Source organism: Pyxicephalus adspersus, chromosome 9 (genome assembly GCF_032062135.1).
Source record: "Pyxicephalus adspersus chromosome 9, UCB_Pads_2.0, whole genome shotgun sequence".
Taxonomy (NCBI): domain Eukaryota; kingdom Metazoa; phylum Chordata; class Amphibia; order Anura; family Pyxicephalidae; genus Pyxicephalus; species Pyxicephalus adspersus.
In genome coordinates, this window is record NC_092866.1 from 13,482,602 (window position 1) to 13,507,255 (window position 24,654).

The following is a 24,654-nucleotide window of genomic DNA, read 5'->3' on the forward strand; positions in this document are numbered from 1 at the left end:
CTTTTTTATGTTCAGGGTTCCCCAAACTTGTGACAGGTTCACTTTAATGAATACAACTGTGATTTTTATACAAAACCTCAGCATCAAAATGACCTAGCCTGCAATTGCATTTTATTAAAGCCAAGCCTTTTTGTAGTCTTTTGGACCTTTTTGAGTAACAGAGGGTTTTTCTTTACCTATGACCCATTGGATTGAATGGTCACAAAAACAACTGTTCCCATTAGAAAATTTCCAATCTGCCTTTATCTGTGGGGAAAAGTTTGGATTTTCCCAGTTCTGATGACCATGGTCAACAAGGACAGTGTCTGTCCAGTGGAGGGATTCCAAAAATATTATAAAAAGAAAGTTTTTGCTTTCGACTCACATGAAATAAATGGAACCCCCAACTTTTATTTAATGTTATTGATATTCTGCCTGTCTGTGGATAATGCATCAAGAGAGTCTAACACTTTAACAAATTGATAGAAAGGTGGAGTTTGTGTCCGGATAGTTCAGTGTTTTCCGAACTATAACATGGGGGGAACCTTGAAATAACTTTCATGTCTTTAGGGAGCCCTTTTATAACTACTAAATCCACATCTCACTGTATATTAGAGTAGTGGTCATTAGTAAGAATGCCTTTCACATTGCTGGCCATTTGGAAGAATGTCACCCTTACAGATAGCCCAAGAGATGGAAGATCAAGAAAAAAGAGGAAAGATGGTATTTCAAATTTTGAAAATTAGTTTGTATTAGAGGTCAAAATCACAATAAATAAAGTAGAACATTGCATACAACATAAGTAGGTACATTCTTTCTGTCAAATATTAGGCCAATTCCTATTGCACATTAATCGGATAAATAACCATAGGCTTTATAACTCCCTATGCACATTTGCATGTTTACTATGTAACATTTTTTATCCCAACACATTTCGCCTCTTGGCTTCTTCAGGGGTATTGTGAGAATGTTAAATACTGGTACATATATATATATATATATATATATATATATATATATATAAACAGAAATGTATATTTTCATTAAGATATATATCTTTTGAAACAAATCTTTTGTATCTTTTGTAACAAAAAGACTGTACCTACTTATGTTGTATACAATAGTTCTACTTTATTTAGTGTGATTTTGACCTCTAATACAAACTAATTTGCCAAATTTGAAACCCCAGCTTTCTCCTCTTTTCTTGATCTTCATCCTTTTTGTTATTCCATGTAATGAAGTGCAGGTAGTATAAAGGTAGGAACTAGCTGTTTAATAGATTTTCATAGCCAAAAAGATTGGTGTCACTTAAACTGAACTGACAAACTGCTCATTGCTCAAGGAACTCCTAGCAACCTCTGGAGGAACCCTGCTTAAGAAACACTGGGGTAGTTCATGGTGACCTTCTTACCACATACACCCCCCGACTCACCACCTCTTGTATTTTAGAAAGCCATTTAAAGCTGCACCAGCCTGGTAAAGGCCCGTAAGTACAGAAATAAGAAACGTGAATGGGGTTTGGGTGGTGGAGGTGATGGTAAGGGTTCTGTTTACAAGCCAAGCTGAGTTTTGGTGCTGCAGTCTCAGTTGTCATTTCAACCCCCATGCAATGTACACAAGGCCTTAAAAGACATTAAAATGTAAACACATCAATCAAATATGAAACACATAGGCTTACCAATGATGTCCAGCACCGTATTTAATGTCCCCATGTAGCTCAGTCGGATATTGTGATGGAAGGAGCTGCATCTGCCATAGAGGTCAATGAAAGGCGATGGACAAAGGGTTTGGCCGGTTCCTTGTGCGAAGATCCGGGATTAGGTCCTCTCTAGAGGCTCACATTCAATATCGACTGATCCCTCCCTTGGAGCCAGCACTAGATCACAGAAAAACCATCAGAGCTGTGCATTGTATGGAAGGAAAGAGGAAAAGGGAGAGAGCAGATAGATTCATGCTGACTGTGAGCTGTATGTGCTGGGAATGATAACAAGGGAAGAAGGAGAGGGGGCTGTAACAGGCGATCTCTGTAAAACACCTCTTTACAGATGAAATCAATGGCAAGCACACAGATCAAAGCATTCGCAGCATATATAATCAATGAGATGTGTCACCTGGCTTCTCTTCTTCAAAGCAACCAGAGAGATGCTTGATGACTTAATAGAGAAGGAAGCTGTTATATGGATGAATCATTCAATATTCATCACAGCGCATGCCGTCTGCCTGAAAGAAAGCACAAAGGAAATTTAAAAATATGAAACTGGAAGTGGAGCATATTTAAAGTACACCTGTTCTTTGGATAAAGTCATCCATATGGCAGGCATATCTAAAAAGAAATTGCATGTAATTTGTTTTAAAGTAAATGTAAACCAAAATGGAATGACATTTAATTGGTATTGTTAACAAGTGCCATAAAAAACACAAAAGTCATTTTATCCTTTTAATGCTTCCGGTCTTTAGCAGCCTGTTTGCAGATACTTTCTCACTACACGCACTCCATTGAGGGCTGTATAGCATTTGTCAGGCCACAATAGTGGATTAGACTGTGCTGGAAATGTCCTTTTAAAGCCTCAAATAGACATTCCATGGACATCAAAGGATTGTTTCTGAAATTAATGAATGAGCCCTGTTCTGTTTTATGGAGAGGGGAGGACGAGTGAATAGCTGTGCTCTCCTCCATAGCAGTGAACAGTGGTTGTTCCTGGTCAGACTTTCATCAATTTAAAGATTGATGAACGATGGTGGAGTAGTGTTGTATAGTTTTAAAAATACTGAAAGCTATTTTAATATATTATATATAATATATATGTAAAAATAAAGAAAAAATTGTTAGCTGATATTTATTGCAGAAGGGACAGGTGATGTCCCTTCATTAATAGAAGAAACTTACCTGCCTGTTCGCAATGTTTTCTTTACTGCACATGTGCAGCTTGGTGTATGATTTTGGGTACTCCTGCTGGGAATGAATGACCTTCCATCTGTATGCATGGGAATTACATAATTCCTGCCCGGCTAATAAGGATGGCTGAAGATCTGGATAAGGATCAGGTGGCAGCAACACAAAGCGAGGAGAGGTAAATGTAAATTGTAAACAGGCAGGTAGGTTTATTTTAATGCAGAAACGACATCACCTCTCAGCTCTACAGTAAGAACTCATCTCTTCACAATTTTTTATTTTTTCACTTTAGTCCCGCTTTAAAGTTGGGGTTGGCAGCCCTGGAAAGGTGGAGAACATGGAAGAGATAAAAGCTCACCCAGGGGTGCAGGACAGAATTCTCAGGTAGGCAGGTCAAGGTTGTAGAGTGAGTTGCCCCATGTAGATTGCAGAAAACATTACCAGCATTGCCAGACCCATGAGTGGCCTCTTGACAACCAACCCCACCACCTAATTGGTTGGCATCTAATAAGCATATCTTGGGATTTAATTGGCCTAGGAACATGTGGCTTGTGGCACTGCTTGCAGCCATATGATGGGTAGATCATCATCCAGTAGGTTTATTGCTGGTCTCTGTGTTAAAGACTAACTTTCAGTTTAAATCAGCTAAATACATCCATATGGCATCCAATCAGAATGCTTTCAAAGCCTTACAGTTCTTTTTTTTTAGAATACAACCATATCCTAAGTGGACAATTCTGTCCTCTGCCAGCATGCTGAAGAGAAGGGCCCCTTGCTCTTTTCTGGCACTTTTTTTCTCACTATGCTCCCTTTCTGGCTCAGATCTAGAGCTTCACACAGGGATCAAGCAAATTAACTGTTCCTAATGCGCCTGGAATTTAATTGACTGATTTAAAGGGTAAGAAAACTTTCTTACAAAGCTTTGTTAACTTTTTAAACCCCACACTCCTTACCTGCAGGTACTATTTCTCCCAAAATCGCAATATTTACCTGAATCTCACTCCAAAACCAGTGGCATGTTTTACATTACTGCGCTAGCCTAAAACATCCATGTGGGCCCAAGTGTGCCCTATAGACTTCTATGGCACGCGTAGATGGATAGGGACTGATCTGTCTACCAATCCCTTTGTCCTAAAGTTTTCTACAAACTAAAAGTTCAGTTTGGCTTTAGGGTCTTCATTTCCTGAGTTTTCTGAATTTGGAGCTTGTGATTTCTCTATCACATACAGGGATTTTTCATTGTAATAGACTGATACCTTCTGTTCCAGGGATGTTATAGATTTATTTGTACGAGTAATGATAATTTTTTAAAGCTATTCCAGGTATTTGATAAACACCCATATTTTCCCAGGATACTTTATCTTCTCCAGTTTTAGAGAGTTTTGATAAAATAGGGCCAAAGAATTTTTGTTTCAAAAGTCTGATTTATCTGAATAATGTGATGTACACAAATGAGTGTCTTTGATTTTGTTAAATACCTAAATATTTTGTAAGCAATGTATTTAAAACTTTCACTATTCTTTTGATTTTCTTTTTATGTGGCTTTAATGTCAATGAGAGAAAACATTGTTTGCATTTTAATCACCTTCCAATTAAACTGGGAGCAGCAATGTGACAGTAAGAAATGAGCACACTGCCACCCAGTGCTGATTTATGGGCATGACATTATGAATAGGCAGACACTGAAAAGTGAGCTACATTCTTCTCACACAGGGGCAAGTCAGCTTTGATTTAGATGTCAATCAGTTGCAGCATATGGAAATAGCTTTTGTGTGATTGCACTGCTGTATTATATTAGGGAATATAACACTTTGTTATTGTCTTATAACAAACACAAACTATGTTTTATCTAAAGCTAAAACTAAAAAAAAAAAAAAAACTTTTTTGGTCAGTCCTAATGGAAGTGCAAATGATGGACAAAGCAGCCAATCAAATTTTAGGCTTGATGCAGGCCAACAGCTTGGTCATCTTTGCACCCCGACCTGTGATAGGGTAGTGAATGAGAAGCAATAGACATGGACTGATACACTAATAGAATGCTTTTTCCTTTTATTAATACATTTGCTTTCCCTATATTTGCATTCTGCACCTGATTAGATTTAATTCATGTCCCATCCTTTTTCCGATTCTGAGTTACAATGTACAGAGATTTATGGGAAGGCAAAAGAAAGTCAAATTCAGGTACCTAAACTAGCTGCATTTAAAAAAACACCTTGCAATTAAATTGAAATTGTCATTGAATACATAAATAATTAATGTTGTATTCATATCTTGTTAATCTTTAAAGGGAACCTGTTAAGTTACAAACACAGAAGCAGCTTTTTTTGAAAAAAAAACTGCAGGCTCAATGACTGTCATCCTAATTCTGTCTTCACTAGCAAGCAATGAACTTACAGGAAAGCATTATGCTTTCTACAAACCCTGGGACCCCCAGCAAAAGATTCAGGAGGTTTACCCTCCCTCTAATGACCAGGGGTCCATGTACCAAGGGTCACATGCAGCCACCATAAGTTCCCTGCATCCCTCAAAGCAGAGTTCTGCATAAGCCAAATAAAAGTGTATTACTTCCTTTAGTATTAAATCTTCCTCTTCTAAAAGAGTTCTCTCCAAGCCCAAGCCCAAGGGTCCTATTACCTCAGGTGACATGTGCCTGGAGTAGAACACAGGTGGATAACAGCAGGTGGCTGTATGGAAGAGTAGGACTTACCATTGCAGACGGTAAAATACTTTTATTCTACACCTTTGCGAGGTGGAGGACCAAAGGATCAACAGCTCTAAGGTTGTTCTGGAGGAGAGACTCCTGTTGGAGGTAGGATAAGATTTTGGGCCCATCCAGTGTCCAATGGGGCTAACTTCAACAGTAGTTACGTCAGTTCATTCCTCTCCTGCCACTTTGCTAAATCAATACTGGGTGTCCCAGTAGTGATTATCTAGTTTCAAATGCGTTCTTGCAATGTGCGTTCTTGCATGAGCAATGTGAAGCTCATGTGGAGCCCATTCTTTCTCTCAATAATAATTAATACTACTACTACTAGCAAGTCACTAACCTGCAACTAATATGCAAGACTGGGGGGTATGGATATTCCACTTGGATATTCACTGGCTGTATGCTGGCCCCAAGTAGGTTTCAGCAGTGGATCAGCAGTGGAGCCCATAATGACTTTTTTTTGCTGGGAAGTTCTGATCAGAGCAATGTGAAGCTAATGTATAGCTTCATCTCTTCTCTATGGGAGCAAATGAGGCAATGAAGGGGTCAATTACTGTTGTCTGCTTATCCTGGATTCAGAGTCTAAACCTGCAACATTTATGCAACTTTGCTAATTGTATGCAGCTTCCAAATACTGTATGTTCCTCAATAAGTCATGAAGATAGAATTGATTAGCTAGGGACCCCACAGCAATTTTACTGTGCTGGAATACCCCTGCAAACAAAGAGATTTTCTAGTGGCCAGCCTGCTTTTGTACCATACAACTCTTTCTAGAAACCAGAGAGTTTGTGAAGCTTGTCTTTGGCAGATCCAAACTCTCTTTGAAGGTGTAAAACCTTTTTGAATAATGAAAACAGATCCTCATTAGTCTCTGTAAACTCTTTTATTATTTTAATACAAAAACATCAAACAGGCAAACACAAACATCTTCCTGTACAAACATAAAGTACATGTAGAAAATGCTGTAATACAAAACACATACAAAAAATACTGACAATGGAAATAAAATTATAATAATATAAAAAAAAACAACAATATAATTATTGTTAGTCTACAAAAAGTGTAAGTTATAATATAGTGTAATAAAATCCTACTGGCTAGTTTGTGTTTGGAAATTAAATTAATATAAGGAGATTAATATTTTTCTTAGGATAGTGCAAGATTATGTCTTTCTATGGTAGGATTAATATTAGATGAAATATCAGATTTGCTATTCTTTAAACTGTCAGGGCTAAGAGAATCGGATTATTTGGTTAATATTTTCAAGTAATTATGTAAGTGTCCCTGAGGAAAAAAGAAGATTATATACAGAATGTTGTCTTTTATGCAACCGTGCAAAGGCCAATGGTCTATGCGTCTTGGATACTCCAACTTCTAGATTGGCTGCCATAATTCCAAATCTGTTCCTATCTACATGGGAGTTTTTGTCCATTTTACATTCTCCATAATCCAAAAGACTCCAGGAGGGGTGGTGGGACTAATGGCCACACAGGTGTGAGAACCTACACCTCAAACACAGAGATGTCCTCAATGGGGTTCTCAAGAGACATGCAAATTTGTCTGGTGGGTTTCATTCTCCAGGATCTACTTAAAGCTGTATACACACCTGCAGTTATTGTTGTTGGAAATGATCTTTCACGATCCTTTCCAACGAAAAAAGACTGCACGTTGCATGAACAAGCGCTGTACATACAGCACCGTTCTGCTCTTTGGAGAGGGGAGTGGGAGACAACAGAGCGGCACCTCGCTGCTCTCTCTCCCACTTTATGATCGTTTGTCATTCATCATCTGTGGATCCACCAGGACGGTCGTTCGGACGATGGACGACAGGCGCTATACACACAGCGGATTATCCCCCGATATCAGTCCTGAGCCGATTATCGGGCGAGAACCATTGCACGTGCTTACGTAGCCTAACTCAGATAAAAAAGACTTTATTGACCATATTAATGCCCCTTTTTATCAGAAATGTGGATGGCATCCTTATACTATAGGGTACTACTGAGTTTTTCAACCAGGATTCAATGGAACCCTAAGGTTCCTCCAGAGGTTATTAGTGGTTCCTAGAACAATGAGCAGTTTGTGATGCATTATAGAAATCATTTTTCCTATTGACAACCAGGCTATTTTACAATGAGCTGTGGATAGAGTAAATATATCAGGGGTTCCCTAAAGACCTGAAAGTTTTTTCAAGGGGTTCCCCAATGTTAGAAAGGTAAAAAATACTGAGCCACCATTACTCCTAATTAATTAAAGCCACCACTTCCCTGCTCCCCAGTCGCTGCATGTATTCTTCACTTCCAGGTGTATTTAGCACCTGCTCCCCCATTTCAGGATGTACAAACTGGTCAGAGAAACCACAGTGTGCCATAGAAAGGTCAGTTTAAATTGTATAAAAGATTGTACAATCACATTAAGTAGCTTAAAATGATTAATGTGCAGCTATCTGCTAACCTGCTGTAAATTTTATTCCATAGGTATTCACTGAGACCTCTATTTTTCTATGACCATCCTTAGTGACCAGTGTCTAGTTTCTTAGTAGAAAGATCAGGGAATAAAAGATAAAAATTCCAAATGGCTTTTCCAACAATCTAGAGAAACTAATAAGGGCCACCAACACTGCCGGGTACATTGAAAATATTGTTCCATGGCTTGCATGGCCAGTAAGGCTGCCCTTGCACTAGCTACCTCTTACATTGTAATATTAAATTTCACCCTTCCGTAGTTGTCTGCTAGGGTGAAAGACTTTAGAAAAAGTGAACCCTACAGAATAATAACGTGTACCTATTGCTCAGGCATAGTAGTGGATACCATTCTGTGTCCAGGACCAATAACGGAAATTCACTGGAAAATTTGGACATTTCAGGGATGGCACAAGTCACATATTTCACTGCACAAAAGGGTTCTCTCTGCTCCTCATGGGCGATGGGTAATCTTTACATGTGAAGACACTAAATTAAGTTGGCCTTAAAAATATTTATAGGGACTCCAGTGTTATGGGGTGATTGGGTAACTTTCATATCAGACTCACAAATATCTTAGTTTAATATCAAGGCACTTTGTGGGTGATTGGTTGGTTGTCTAAGACTAGCTTCCTCTTCTGGTTAAGCCCAAAACTTTAGTGCATTCTAAGGCACTGTACTGTGCGTATTGACTATTTATAAAAAGAACACAAACTGCATACATAGATGAGTATGCAGACAGGATTATCATTTTTATACTTGACTTTTATTTCAGAAGAAAAACATGGCTGATCATTTAAACACCAGCCCCTTCCCTTACTGGCTGATGACCCTCATACCACATTTCACAGTCTTTGTTCCAAGATACAACTACTAACATAGTTCTCAAATTAAACTGTAAAGGGTATCTTGTCTGAACTTAGATTGTGGTGCTATATTTACATTATAACAGTTCATGTAAGTAGTATGAATAGAGACTGACTTCATTAGTGGTAAGAGGTCAGTATTTGGTAAGAGCTCTTCTGAACTTCCATATTTTGGATACCACCAGTCTAGTCAGGTCAATTACATAGTTTGGTTATAATTTTCAGGGCATATTATGAGCAGACAATAACTCATATTACACACAACCTTCCTTGTTTGACACATTCTCAGAAATTCAACCTTTTTAAGGGATTGGATTTTATTACATTTGAATGGTTTTTGGCCAGGCTGCATGGTTCCTAGGCATTATTCATGGAAATTAAAGGGCTTTAAAGATTCAAATATGAAGTTTTATAGTATATATATATATATATAGTAATATACATTTAAAGGGACCAGTGTGATAAAAACCCTTACCAATATGTGTTAAATTTTAAACATCTATGTGTAATCCATAATTATATATGTACATATTTGCTCATTACTGCACAATGATTGTACTATACTTCTCCTTCTCACATTACAAGTCAACTGAAGACTCATATATCTAATAATACACTATTACTATGTGATATTTTATCTTAATAAATGTTAAACAGGGAGGCAAAGAAATGTAGAGGTCAGTTTATCTGCCTGGGGGCAAAATGATAATAATCACAGTTTTTACCCAATAAATTGTAATAACTGGCAAATTGTAGTTTTTGCTTTTAGGTCGTATTTTTTTCTTGTAAAAGTATAAAAAAAAACAGTACAGTTACAGCATATTATCTTTAACAAATTTTGTGTTGGAAGATTCTGACCAACACTAAAAGTAGATCCAAACCCTAAATGGAGATTTACTTTCCTAAAGCTTGTTGTGTTATAAGAGAGTGGCATTTTCCTCTAAAATACTTAAATGTATCTGTTTTTCATTCTTTGTTGCACCTTGGCACTGATATGCTTTAGCCTTTCTGAGCCACTTCCTGTCTACCCTACCCATTGAATCATTCAATGATAGACCAGGTCCTTGATAATAGGCAATCTGTGCAATGTGTGCTTGCAGAACTATTTGCAATCTCCACCAGGGAGCATGTGATAAGAGAACAAAAGAGAAACCCTACTTTAGGAAACAGCTGTTACCCCAAAACAGGAAATGTCTGAAAGGTCCATCATGACAGTATAAATAGTTACTAATAAATGAAAGCTGCAGATTTAAAAAGATTGAAGATTTATTTTGAAACAGACCCAGAACTTTAAAGTTTACATGGAATTTAATGACTGGGTTTAGACCTATTTAAAGTCGAAAGCTTAAGCTGCATTAGTTTTTATCAATGCAGTAAATAGAAATATTGTCTCTTACATTAAAAGGATTTACATAAAACAGGGATTGTTACAGGGCTATTGCGGAAATGAGTAATCTGTTTCAATACTATTGGGCTTATTTAAGGGACTGTGAAAAGATATTTTGTCTGTGCAAGGAACCATTTAGATCTCATTTTTTTGCAGTTAGATCTAACAAGGTTGAATTCTGATTGTGTGCTTGCTCTGTATTGCATTAAAGGTTTGCCAAGTTATTGTGTTAATACGGAAAATCTTATAGTTGTTCCAGCCCATACAGATCTGCCAGCATTTTAAATCTGGGACCCCATTCATTTAACACATCATAGTCAATTTCAGAATCTGAAGATCCAGACTCTATAGAGCTGAGCGATTCTACAATGGATTCTGATCCTTCATAGCCAAATATATGGAGGGTGTCATATGGAAGCTCTTCACCATCATTGTCTGCTTCATCCTTCTTTGCCTCGATCACTGAAAACATATCTCCGGTTCTGGTTGGTTTTTGGACTTGAGCGTATAAGATGGGACCAGGATCCACGTCATACCTAGGCAATGTCACATTTCTTCTTACTGAATTGAGTACAGAGACATCATAGCTGTTGGTGTCCATCTCTCCACCACCCTCCTCGTCATAGGTGACCAGCTGTTCGTGTATCTCTGCTGGGTTCTTTCCCATAATGAGGGGGCTCTTGTTCTGCATTCTTCTTAAAAACAGCACTGCCAGGATCACAGCTGAAAGAAAAATAACAACAAACATTTAATTTTTTCGTTGAAGCTCATACATAAGTTGACTCCAATGGAACAGTTGTAAATCTAGAAACAGTTGCAGCTTTGCCACAGAATACGATTTTTCGTTAACACAACCCCATTTATGTGGCACACTAAGAGCCAAGTGTAGCACTTTGGGGGTTTGATACCAAATTAAATGGACTTCAAGTTTTAGGATCTTCAGTTTTTTAAGAAGCCCAGAATAAGGACCAGTGACATCACTAATGACCACTGAAGGCTGCAGTAAGCTGTGTAAGGCAATTATTGTTTTTTTTTTGCATTTTCCCTACAACTTTTTATTGTTTTATTATTCTGAATTAGGATTTTTGGTGCGGAGCAGACTGTAAATGTAACTTTCATTTTTTATTCAAGGTTGCCTTAATCTCTTACTGCTAGCAAAAAGACAAGTATTTACTTTATATGTGGAAAAACAGTGGTCAGCATTCCATTGACAAAGGCTCTCTTTGCATATTGAAATACTGTTACAGCAAAGAAGACTTTAAGCCACTTACCCAGAAGTATCAGCAAAATAGACACCAGAACAATGATGATGGTGGAGACGGACACTGTGGCATGTTGTTTGCCTGCCTCCTCGCAGAAGGTGAATTCTCCTTTCTCATCACACTTGCAAACGGTTATAGTTAGGGTACTGGTGCTGGTTTGTTCTGGTTTGCCATTGTCAGCAATTATAATTGGAAGGTAATAAAACTTGGCCTCATTGTGATTAAATACTCCGTTCTTCACTTTGATACTGGCCGTGTTATCTGCAAAGAAAGTAGTACAGGTTAATAAGCATTGAATGCTATAACTGATTTATTATATATATAGTACTAGGATTTTTAAAATGACGAGGGTACTAAGACTATTGTTTTTTCATTTAGAACTAATACCTTTAAAAGCTGGTTTTACATGCCATTACAAAACCATAGGAATTAATATGAAGTTAACCCACCACCTTTGTCCATCTTTATGGCTATATTAGTCTACACTCAAAAGATTCTGTCTGTGAGAAATTGTGTCTATTCAGTCAAAAAAAATTATGATAAGGTACTTATATCAGAATAACTGACTTAGCTTGCAGTTTGGGTACTGATTTATTCCAAAAGTGTTCAAAAGGGTTATGAAATTGTGCAGGTTACTGAGTTCCACCAAACCATGTCTGGAGCAGGCACAGCCATGCTGGAACAGGAAGGAGCCTTCCCCAAACCACAAGGTTGGAATTACACAATTGTCCTAAATGCTTCTGCATTCTGTAGCCATTAGAGTACTCTTCACCGGAAACACCAGAACTTAAATCACAAAAGTAGATATTGGATATTATTTTTTAAATAGCCACTAATATGGGTAGGTTTGAGATCAGTTTAGGTATAAAGAATCTGTGCTCATACATTACAGCTTGGCTTTTTAAAGAACTACAGAAGTTGTTTATGGAAAGAAGAGTGGTAGGCATATGCAATGTGTTGGGAGTACTTCTTCACCGGTTCTTCCTCAAAATACCAAACAATAATGTCCCTTCTTCATCATGAAAAAGTGTTTGGGCCTAAGATTGGCCATTAAGTCCAGGAATGCCACTGGTGATCTACATTTTAGCAGCCTCTTGGTTTGCATGCTACACATTAGGCCAGATTTAATAAAGCTCTCTGGAGACGATAGACTATCATGGGAGAACATGGGTGATCCAACAAAACTGGAATGGATCCAGTCCAGGATTAAAAACATTTGCCAAGTAATAGGAAATGATTTTAAAGAAATCTATTTAGGTTTGTTGGATTACCCGAGTTCTCTTACATTGCTATCTTTTCTTATGGTCTTTCTTCTCTTGTCTTTGGGAGCTTTATTAAATCAGACCCATTGTTTCCATCTAGCAGGATTTCTGTCATTGGCCACAGAGAGCAATCCTCTCATCTGCCAGCTCAGCTGCTACATGCACTTGTACTTCTAATGTTTGTGGAGTGCAATGCCTAATTTTTCATATATCATTTACACTGAAGATATTTGCACTACGTCTTTGCAATTCTTCTTATTTTTTGTCCTTACTGATATTATTTTGAGCAATGATACAACATACACAAAGCAGTGTTTAGAAAAAGACACCATGAAAATTGATTGAGTGGGGTTAAGGTAGTAAAAGGAGTTCAATACCATGATTATCTCTAACTGTAAAGTTGTTTTCATGTCCTGCTGAAGAAAATGTAAACTTCATTCCTTGGAAGGGTTCATCCTTGTCTGTGGCTGAGATATTTAATATGATCTAAGACAAAACACAGCATGGTTACAATGTTGAAGGTGTATTTTATTTTTTACCCAAAATAAAGGTAAAACAGTGTTATTTTTATAAATGGGCGTGGGAAAACTAAGTTAGCCAGAATCCTTTTTGACACTTCTACTAGTACCAGGAATCATTAAAGGTTTGGGTTTTGCTTTTATTTATTTGTTAATTTTTTGTGGAAGAAAACTGCATGACATTTGGTTACATTGGTCATGTTTGCCTTTGTAACAGTTATACTTATTTGGAGAGATGAAGAAGTGTCAGAAATGAATCTTGTCACAAAATGTCTGATAAACTGGTCTCTGTGAACATGATTTGTTGGCCGTGAGGATCAATGGGATGTGTTCACTATACATTCTATTTCAGCTTATTTTTGTGCTTTTTGAGATGTCTCAAGAGGCATTTGGGCTTGCGTGATCCTGCTACATGTAACATTTGTTGACATAAAAATACAACGTGTTTTAAGAATTCCAAACTGTACTCTATTGATAAAGGGTATGCCATCCTATAGTTTGCATGCATAAAATTCTTGTGAGAAAACCAAAGAAGCCTAGAATTTGACTTGTTACCTATCACTTCTGTTTACCCCTGGTGAAGCTACGCAGTGGAAACTGAGAAGTATGAGTAAATGTACAACATAGCCAACCCCAGGCTTACTCACATGTTCATTGGCTACATTTTCACACACTCTGGGAACGTATGGGTATGAAAGCTCTGGTGCATTATCGTTTTCATCCAGAACTTGTATGTAGACCATGGCTGATGATGACTTTCCTGTTGGTGAGTCTGTAATATACAAAAATTCAAAAATGATGTTTTTTAGGTATTAAGTTACTGTACAGCAGGAGTAAGGAGTTTGGCTGGAATCTCCTCAAAATGGTCACGGCTGGTGTGCCAAAACAATGGCTAACGTATGTAGGAATTTCATTGCTGGAAATGGTCTTTCATGATCGTTTCCGGTGACAGATGAACAAACAACTGCTATACACACAGTGCCTGTTCTGTTCTATGAAAAGGTAAGTGGCATCCCACTGTGCTATCCTCCATTGACATGCATAGCAGTTGATTTGCCATCATCATTCATGGATCTGCATTAGAGCAATGATGGATGACGTTGGGCAACCACTGTTCATCTCTAGCAATATTTATCCTATGTGTGTACGCATCCTGAGTCCTGAGATCTTACCAAAAGAATTTCAATTAGGAAATATAAGACACAAGAAAAACCTAAATGGTGAAAAACTTTTGTATAAACATTATTCCTTGTGTTTTGGTTTTATTTCTGTAAAAGCAACCATATTGAAGGCAGCGTATTATCTTCTTTATATTGGTGCACAGACCACCAAGCAAAGGAATGGTCCATGTTTTTGTACAATACTACATCTTATGCTCTTCTCTACATCCCTGCTGAATTTGGTCACAAATGCCTGGAGGTGACCAGAAGGACAAAAAATTCACAAATTTCACGATTTGTTAGTTTTAATGCCTGATGCTGTCCCTTTATATCCCCCTGCCCAAAGCATTGGCTTACGAGGGCCACTATGGTGAATACAGTCCTGCCGGAAAGACCTAAGACATTTCAGGTGGTTTGACTCGGTCAACCACCTGGTGTTTCAGGTAGACTGACCTTTTTATTTTATTTTATGTAACCGCAATATGATTGCATAAATGTTACAGAAATGTTTTTTGCCTTGTCTGTACTTACCAATTTCCTCTGCAATGACGGTTAGGTTATGCCAAGGATTTTCTTCTCTGTCAAAGGGCTTCTTAACAACAATGCTTCCAATTTTATTTATGATGATGTCTTCTCTTTCTGGTTTGAGGGAGTACCTAAAAGTAATATCAGAATGTTAGTATTTTAGGTTTTTGTACATATGACACACATTGTAATATGTATTATGTGTACATTGTAATATGTTGTAATATGTATGTACATATTAGTGTACAATAGTGTCTGTAAAATATATAAACTTCTGTACATACCACAGAAAAATCATCTTTTCAATCACATTTTAAAAACATTCAGCACTGGCATTATATCATCATTGACACCAGATGCTGGCATTATACATGTCTCAGCAACAATGGAAAACTTTGTAGCAGCATATGTTAACAGATGTTGTAGTTGCAACAGTAGAGGTAATGGCCCTAAGTAGCATTGCTTTACATCTTTGTGTAGGTGTACTGTAAAACAAAATATTATTTGTATTACATGATCTATATCCTAGTAAAAGTGTGTATTTTCTTCCACTGTGTGTTCTGGTATGTTTCTTGAATAAAGCTAGATTTGTTCCCAAACTATATCTGAAAATTCTAGAGGCATTTTTCCATTTTTTTCATGACAGTAGGTAACAACAGAGCCATAGTGGGTTGTTTGATTTTAAAGGGTCACTTATTTTCTATTCCATTAACTTCAGATCATGAAAAGATACCCTACACTAATGGTTCTGCAACCATTCTGGCAACACGGTTGAAGGTAATGTCTAGAAGGTACAGAAGGCTGTAGTGATTTTTGCATTTTTTTTTTTACCCTGATTGAGAATGGTCAGTGTTAGGAGATGCCTATCTGTCTGGGGATCCCGTTTTCTGTGCCATCACAGTATCTAACACGGTAGCAAGGAAAACTAAGAGATAGCAGCAGCCCTTGCTTCACTTTAGCCGTGCAGCCTGATGTAATTTATCGGGATCCCCAGCACCCACTGTGAGGTTGTGCACAGTTGAAGGGGTTTTCAAAGGCAGATTAGTTTGGTAGATTGGCTGCTGGGACTCTCTGCTTCCAGGCACCAATGCCTGTTGTAGCCTTTAGCTGGGCTAATCTGTGCTGGAGAGTTTCTTGTCAGATTTACTGTTGCTGACTTTGTCTGTTTGTAACCTTGTGAGTTTATGCTGCCTGGACCAACCTATTGCCTGTGACCCCAACTCTGCTTGTGTTTTGCCCTTGTGTACTCCATCTGGTGGACAGATTATCTGTGTATGACCTCTTGTATCTTGGAATCTTGGTATTGCTTTATCTGTGGGCTCCTAGTCCTCTGCTAGCCCTTCCTCAGACTTCGTCCCTTGTGCACTGTCCTGGGGGCAACCGTGTGCCTGAAAATGCCACCACTTATAGCAAGCCCCTGATCCTGAGGCTGATCAGTGGCTTGCTATAGGTGAAGAGTACAGTGTTAGATTGGGGGACTAGTGTTTGGTGAGTACTGTTGATGGACCAGGGCCTTACAGTCAGCCTATTAGACCTTGCGTTTATTTACTGGCTTAATATCATACATTTCTACATGGGTTGTTTAGCTCATAAATCGGTTTATTGTTCTTACTTCACTTTTCTTTGAGCTATGTCGGGGTCCTTTGCATTGACAGTACCCGCTAAGACATCTTTGGCATTTTCTTTAACTTGAAACAGGTAGGATGGTTTTGTGAATTCAGGGGGCTCGTCCACATCCAAAACATTCACAAGAACCTCGGTGAGACTTTTGCGCTTGTCTGGTCTTGCTGCTCCTACATCAATTGAATAGTCTGTAGCATCAACGGTCATTCTGAATACCTTGTTATTACTTTCATAGTTCAAGGGCTGCAAAGAAAGAAACCAATATAACATTAACAAAAAACAAATTTCAACTGTAGGCAATACTGTAAGACTTAGAAAGGAAATTACAGGAGTGAAAAACATCTGTTTCTGATTTTCAATTAAAGGTTTCTTGAAAAACAAAGGTTTTTAGTTCATATTTTAAACTGCACAAACTGACCACCACACTAATGTACTGTGAGATGTGGATATAGTAATTATAGCAGAAGTTATTTTTTGGGATGTCCCATGTTAAAAAGGTTGGAAAACTCTGCCTTGGATCCTCTAAAAGCTTTAAATATATATAGTGTCGAGAGGCAACTTGGCATTTTAATTGGTTTCCCTAAAATATGGGAAAAGTTCAAATGACTAAATACTAGTATTATCTGTAGGCTCCCTGCCACTAATCTTTTTTTGGCTTACTATGCCTTGTTCTACATCGTTCAGGGCTGTGTTTCTGTGTGCAATCAGCCATCTTGTTAGAGGCAGGTTTGGCTGTCGGAGCTTCCCACACAATGACTGGTAGGAAAATGTTTAGTAAGCAGAGGAGAGATACATAGAATGAATGAAGGAGAAGTAAGAGGATCCCTTCCCTGTATTTCCTTTGGTACAGCTTCCTCTCCAGCACAGAAATCTGTGAGCAGCACAACAGTACGATCACTCCAAACCTTAGATTAAAGGTCAGAGGGACAGTGCTTTAGATATTCTCACTGGCTCAAGACATAAACTATGTACACACGTGAGATAATTGTCGTGTTAGTCATGGGCAAAAATCAAACATGTCTACAATGTTTCCTGATGTCGTTCCTCAGTCCGCCACGGTGGTTTGATGAGTTAACAATTGAGAACAGGCACAGTGCATGAAATGTACAGGCATAGAAAATACATACTAAGTTTACCTAACTCAGTAACTCATAATTCAGTGGGAAAAACTACTGATTGTTAAAGTGTGGAAAATACAAAATCTCACATAATGAATCTTTTTACCTTTTTTAGAATAAGTAGTCCTTCGTTGGTCTGTGGGTTGGGTTTTATCTGAAACCACTCTTCAAACATTTGTTTCAGGAAACTATATTTTGTGTTCCTATTCTGAGGTTCATCAATGTCTATTACAGAAAGTTTTCCGATCACGTCGCCCACTCTTCGATCCTCAGGAACATCGAAAGTGAACTTGTCTGTAGAGAAAACAATGTTGACTTCACATTAGTATGTATGCTTAAGACTAAGTACAGAAGAAGATTTTCACTTCTCATCCAATCACCAACACTATAAAACAGAGGTCCCCAACCCTAGGTCCAGGGCCCACTAGCCCGCGGTCTTACAGGTGGACTGTGGCTCTGGCTGGTGCACCCACCAGCAGGGTCAGGTGAAGTACCCTGCTTGTGGGGGGGCACACCAGCTAGAATCAAGGACCATGTCTCCCGGAGACTTTACAGGCCCTGGGAGGGGGGCGGGTTGTGTCTCTGGACATGGACGGGACATGGACTGGTATCATGACATCACTCTGGGAGGAAGTTCCTTCCTATTTAGGTGACACATGGCTCCCGCACATGAGTAGTCCAGAGTCTGTGCATTTAGTGGTCTGCAACCTGCAAAAGGTTGGGGACCACCGCTATAAAATGACTGGATTGCCTGGGAATTGAAAACAAACTCATAAGCAGTAAATTACCAAAAATGTGTTTCTCAATCAGATGTGGAGTAAACAAATGTGCTTGTAATTATCAATCAAAAGTACACTAGTGTTGTGCATATGCCAGGTCAAGCAAATCTGATCTAAGGCACCCTCAACATTGTCTTGTAGTATACCCTATTAACAACCTCAATGAGTGAAAGGGTAGAATTTCATGTTTTGAAATGGAGGATGAAGGAATAACTTATTGGTAACTCCATCCAGTTGGTTAAATGCAAACATGGTGTCTACTCTACTCAGGTGTAATAGGTCTAAAGGTGATAAGCAATGATATGGCTTTAATTTTCATGTGTACAATTAGATGAGTTTACATTTACTGACCACTGATGGACATTAGCAGATAATGTTTGACCCCCTTCACTAACATCCTATTTTTGTTTCAAAATGTGGGAAGTTACTCGTTGGACAGAATTGGTGTTAATTTGATAATTGTTGCTATATATGTAAATTTGACTGGTATAATGTAGAATCGGCAGTGGCACTCTCACCACTTCAAAGGTTGCAATCCATCCCAAGCGCCAAAGCTATGTGTGTCTTCAACCCTGTGGGCCTTTGGCCAAGTCACACTCTAGGTTTCTATTTACAGGTTCATTGAAGGCTTCTGTAGAAACAAGGGTATGGCAAAGCAGTCATGGATTTCATCTATCCAGCCTCTATGGCCTTTGCTAACTCTTTCACTATATTGACTCCAAACACCAAGGGGGTTCAATCCCCCATTTGTACAGGACCATGAACAATGGTGCCTTTAGGGACAAAATAAAAAATAATCAGCGTTCAAAAACCCCATCTTGCAATATTGTGTGTTGGTTCTTATTTCACTTGCTTATCGTTATAAAAAGGGTGTTTTACCAGCAATTGTATATAGATAGATATGCTTACCTTGTGTAAAAGTTGGAAAGTTATCGTTAATGTCCTTCAAATGAATGGTTACTGTGGCTGTACTCCACAGACCAAAATTTTGTCCTGGACTGTCGTTGGCCTTCACTATGATTTCATAGGATGCTTGTTCCTCTCTATCCAGATTGGAGACGGCTGTGTAAATAGCCCCTAAATACAAAGAAAAAAATGCATTGTGATAGTCCAAACATTCTAAAATGGTCCAAACAGTCTAAAATCAACTTTCTTGGTTGTGTCTGCTAGAAACAAAAGCTAATATCTGGTTTGTTTCTGAATCTGCATATCAGATCAGATCTGCATATCATGAGTTTCCTAGTATGCTTTTCACCTTGTACACAGGACAGTAGAATGTTTTATTTGAATAACTCTATACATGTATTCTTACTCACCAGTATCTTCAATGATGCTGAATTTTTCTCGTCCTTGAATTATTGTGTATTGTACTACGGCATTTCCGGACATGGTGGGGTCATCAGCATCCTCTGCAATGACCTTTGTCACAAAGGTACCTAGGACAAATAATATCAAAGTTAGCTACATATCCACATATCCACTCCAACAGCTTTTAGATAGATAATATTCACAATAATCACAGTGTGGGAGAAATTAAAAATCCTGGGTGGACATGGGTAAATTTAGGAATTACAGCAGCCAGATCAAACAATTAGAGTGTGCTGAATAAGCACTTCCATAATAAATGGCACCTCAATGCATACCAGGCTGCAACACATTGTGCTCTATTTATAAAACAAAAAATCTGACATTACCAAAACATTCCCTGGTGGGAATCAATTACTGCCCATGAAACACGTGGACCTGGAAGATTCCCACGAGGGAATGTGTGAGAGAATGTCCGATTCCCTACAATTTTATAAATACAGCCCACAGTTGTGAATTGCATTACAAAAAATGGTCATGTCTACTTTTAAACATCTTAGGGTATATTGGCAGACTATTAACTTTTAGTGGATTGCTTTAAACCAGGGGTGCCACCTCTTTTTGGCTTGCGAGCTACTTTTAAAATGACCGAGTCAAAATGATGAGTTTATTTTGAAAGGCAGGGCTCCGCGATCTACTTGTTGGGCAATCCTGCTTTAAACCAATGCTGGGGGTTGACTCCTACTAAAAACTAAAATTAGTTCAGGGATGATTTGTTTTGTTTGTTTTACATGTTTTAAAGTTATTTGGTTATTCCATACCATGCTTGGACATTTCTGGGACTGATGCATTGTATGATTCTTGCTTGAAAACTGGGGCATTGTCATTAACATCGATCACTCTGATGACAAATATCTCTGGAGGCTCCAGTGTTTTCATGGTAACTTTGTCTACCAGCAGGGCTGTTAGATTATATGTTGACTTCTTTTCGCGATCCAGTGTTTCCCAGCCATGGATAACGCCTGAGATCTCATCAACCTTAAAGTACGTGTTTGCGTATTCTCCCTGAAGAACATACTTGCCACTTGGTTTATCAGATCGAAGCTGTAAAACAATACATTTTTATTGCTTATTCCTCCTACATCCATATGATTGTCATGTTGTAGCAAACTTTTTCAGCTGAACTCCAGACACAAAGATAAGTACATAGTTAAAATGCATACATGGCTCATATTGTACCTTCTATGGGATTTGTGCTTCTGCCCTGCAATTTCTGATATTTTTACATAAATCTTCCATGACAGTGACCGTTTTTTTCTCTACTACTGTCAAGCAAAAAAATTAGGTCGCTGTTCCATCTGTAGAATTCTAGATTCTTAGAACTTTTTTGGATCAGTTATTAAGAACGTGCTTGAGTCCTGATTTGCAGACTTGTTGTGACTCAAAGTATTGAAGTTGTTGAAACACCATGACTGTTAGGAAAATTCTGTTTTCAGTGCACATGTCAGCTCAGTGGCTCAGAGGTTAGCATTTTGGCACTAGCAGCGCTAGGTCCCAGGTTGGAATCTTGGCCGGAACATTATCTGCATGGAGTTTTCAGGTTCTCCCCATGTTTGTGTAGGTTTTTTTTGGCTACTCAGGTTTCCTCCCACATTCCAAAAAATGCAATAAGGTTAATTGGCTTCTCCCAAAAATTGACCTTAGACTGTAATAATGACAATGGACTATGGTAGGGACATTAGATTGTGAGCCCCATTGAGGAACAGCTAGTGACCTGACTATGGACTTTGTACAGTGCTGCGTAATATGTTGGCGCTATATAAATACTTTATAATAATAATGTCAGCAATACTATCCTCCATAATTTTTCAATACATGTGTTTGTTGTTATGATAATGAAGCAATAATAATAATAATAATGTGAGCAACATTTTATACCATTCTACTGTGAATCAGGCCGGTGTGATGACAGATGTCCCATGAATGTGTCCCTGACAGCCTGGAGTGACAGGCAGTAGGTTTAATTACACTGGCTGTCATGCAATCTAGGGAAGGAGCTCCATCTAGTGGAGGAAAAGAGCTTTTGCACAAAACAAGTTTCCTTTTTTTAATTAGGCTAATGAGTAGTTAGGGTTTATCTTAAAAAGTACAGAATTATTAAAGGCCTATATTAGACTCAAAAGAGCAACAGAGGGATTTGGGTCAAAATGAGGAACTTTTTCTGAAGTTGGCATTCATTCTATTCTCTCTTAAATCTCACTTTCACCTAATACCATATCCTACCTAATGCCATTTTTTCATTGGGATAATACTGATTTAGCCTTATCGCCCCTCTCCTGCCAGAGCCAAAATAATTTCTATTTCCAACCTCTCTAGTGCTTTGTTCACCTCCTACTTCTTTCACTTAGATTTATTTATGTTTTCTAGGTAATAGGAGTAATATCAGCCAAATTGGCAGATATTGTGACCCAAAACACAATGATTAGGCCCAGGGTGAAAGTACCACCTATGGTAATGAGGTACTTCCTGATGTGTACAGGTATGTCCTCTAGGTTGAGAATCACAGTACTATGAGTAAAAATGAAAAAAAAAGGCACACTCTCACATGCAAAGTATTTTTTTCAACTTTTTTTTACTTCTTACCTGTCCAATAACATATGGAAATCGTGTTTGCCCCTCAGGAGTGGACATCTCCTTCCATATCCATCCTCTTTTTACACGGTTATGGTGTGTCACGTGTTTTCTCCCCTGCAGTGCATTTTCCTCAGTACACAATGCCGGAGGGGCAAAGGAATAGATACATACCAGCAGATGAAGCCACACAAACTTCATCGCTGCTGGTGCACCAGCACTCTGTAACAGAGCAAGAAAAAGAATATTTTAGTGTAATGTCCTATGTATACCAGATCAGAACTGAATAGTCATATTCTATGAAGACATTGATTATACAATTAGTGTATATATATGTAAATATAAAAGTTTTTGATGTTCTTTTTGGCTCCTTCTGTTAAAAATCATGTTCCATACCTAGCTCAATAGCTCAAGCCAACTGTACACATTTAACAAAGTCAGGTTGGTGATCCCACTTTTGTCTGCTTTTTTAATGGCATTTAACACTAAGGGGTTATTAAATTAAGAGCCTGTTTTTCTCCCCCTGTGCTCCCCATTTACCTTAAAAAAAAAGGGCAAATACAACAATTTTATAAAGCACATAAATATTTTTTAAAATAATGAGGGGAAAGCCCAGTCACATGACCATGACCAATAAAGGGACCATCCCTATTCCAATCTCAGACTTCTCTCTGTTGCATTGAGAGGATGAGAGGGGCATCATGATGTAATACTGGCTCAATACAACATACATGGGTGCAAAATGCTGACTTACATGTGCACCTGAGTCTTATTTACATAATTATTACCTAATTAATTATTACTTAAATACTTAATTAATTACTATCTTAAAAATAGAGAGCATAAAAAACAATACTTTTTAGAAAACCCAAAGTGCTCTGGGTAAGCTTTGTCATATGTGCACAGTATATTGAATGCTCATACTAGGCACGGTGCGTCAATCCCTTCTACAACAAAGAACCTGCCTACTTGTAATGTTATTACCTGTTATTACTTGCTATTTACTTTTAATACTTATTTAAGGTCTTTATTCAGGCACTCTCTAGCAAAGGGTGGCAACACTCTATCCTCATCTTCCACCTATGCTTCTGCATTGCCACCCTTTCCTTTGGAAATCCAGTTGGGATTGTCTGTTTTAACACAAATTATCCAGGTATGGCCCACTGTTGTTACTTAGTAAACCATCATTAAAAAATACCAAATGAAAAAGCAAGGGAATAAAGTGTGGAATTTATTTAAAAATTGGGCAATTTTTATGATATATATTGTCTCAATACAATTAAAGTAGAACTTAACCCTGCAGCATTTACTTACATCTACGCTGCTTCGACCAACATCATTCTTTCTTCTTCTACCCTGCGATCTAAAGGCATTTTGATTGGCCGTGCTGGGGAGACATAACCCCCATGCAAGTGTGCAGGAGTTCATCCATCCCTAGCATCAGGGGTGTAGTTGTAAAAAAAAGGGGGTATTGGACTAGCCATTGCGAGCATGCATGTGCATCATTGGTATGTAAACATGCCTGCCCCATTACACCCCTGGCTATGTGTCACTCAAAGGAGAAGAAACTTCCCCCAGAGTGATGTAACCATTCCAGAACCCACCCACTCAGACCTGTGATGGGAGAGGGCAAGTTGTGTTCAGAGAGACAACCCCATCCAACACCTTGAGCCTGCAATTCCATACGGGAGACATGGTCCCCGACCCTGGCCAGAGCACCCCTCCCAGAGCTGCGGACCACCAAAGAATTCTTTGCAAAATAAGAGTGGGCACACATGCCCATTGCCCCACCCCACTACAACCCTGCCTAGCATGTGCAAGGAAGCCGGTTTCCCTGACGACTGATGCTGTGCATGAGCAGCTCAGCTTTTGCACTTATTCCTGGTATGATCAGGCAGGTAAGAAGGGACATTGTCTGTCTCTTTTTGCAATAACTACCTGCTGGAATAGCAGGTAGTTATTGCAAACAGCTGCAATTGAAATTTAAAGTGGGCCTTTAGTTTCGCTTTAAGTGTTCGTTTAGTTTATACCCTGATGCCCCCAGGCCAGGGGTCTGCAACCTGCGGCTCCGGAGCCGCATGCGGCTCTTCAGCCTCCTTGCTGTGGCTCCCTTCGGCTGCCACGGGGAGATCTCTGATGGGGGATCCCCTTCCTCCCAAGACACTGCGGAGGAGGGG

At 38.6% G+C, this 24,654-nt stretch overlaps 2 protein-coding genes across 4 annotated transcripts in view; both read right to left on the bottom strand.

The window, feature by feature from the left end:
- BEAN1 (brain expressed associated with NEDD4 1) overlaps positions 1-2,266 on the bottom strand; it is a 20,970-nt gene extending 18,704 nt beyond the window's left edge. For 2 of the 3 annotated variants that reach the window (XM_072422674.1, XM_072422675.1), the window contains exon 1: positions 1,658-1,973. The gene's annotated coding sequence lies outside the window, so the exon portion shown is untranslated. Of the gene's footprint in view, positions 1-1,657; positions 1,974-2,090 lie in introns of those variants that run through there. The other variant, XM_072422676.1, reaches the window with a different exon arrangement.
- A 4,181-nt stretch (positions 2,267-6,447) lies between these two features.
- Positions 6,448-24,654, bottom strand: part of CDH5 (cadherin 5) — a 37,997-nt gene continuing 19,790 nt past the window's right edge. The window contains exons 2-12 of the mRNA XM_072422677.1: positions 22,490-22,699; positions 20,668-20,950; positions 19,858-19,977; positions 19,451-19,618; positions 17,869-18,056; positions 16,634-16,887; positions 15,028-15,152; positions 13,984-14,108; positions 13,196-13,304; positions 11,566-11,817; positions 6,448-11,017 (exon numbers count right to left, since the gene is read on the bottom strand). Of these exons, the coding sequence (XP_072278778.1) occupies positions 10,539-11,017; positions 11,566-11,817; positions 13,196-13,304; positions 13,984-14,108; positions 15,028-15,152; positions 16,634-16,887; positions 17,869-18,056; positions 19,451-19,618; positions 19,858-19,977; positions 20,668-20,950; positions 22,490-22,699 (2,313 nt within the window). The 3' untranslated portion in view covers positions 6,448-10,538. The remainder of the gene's footprint in view (positions 11,018-11,565; positions 11,818-13,195; positions 13,305-13,983; positions 14,109-15,027; positions 15,153-16,633; positions 16,888-17,868; positions 18,057-19,450; positions 19,619-19,857; positions 19,978-20,667; positions 20,951-22,489; positions 22,700-24,654) is intronic.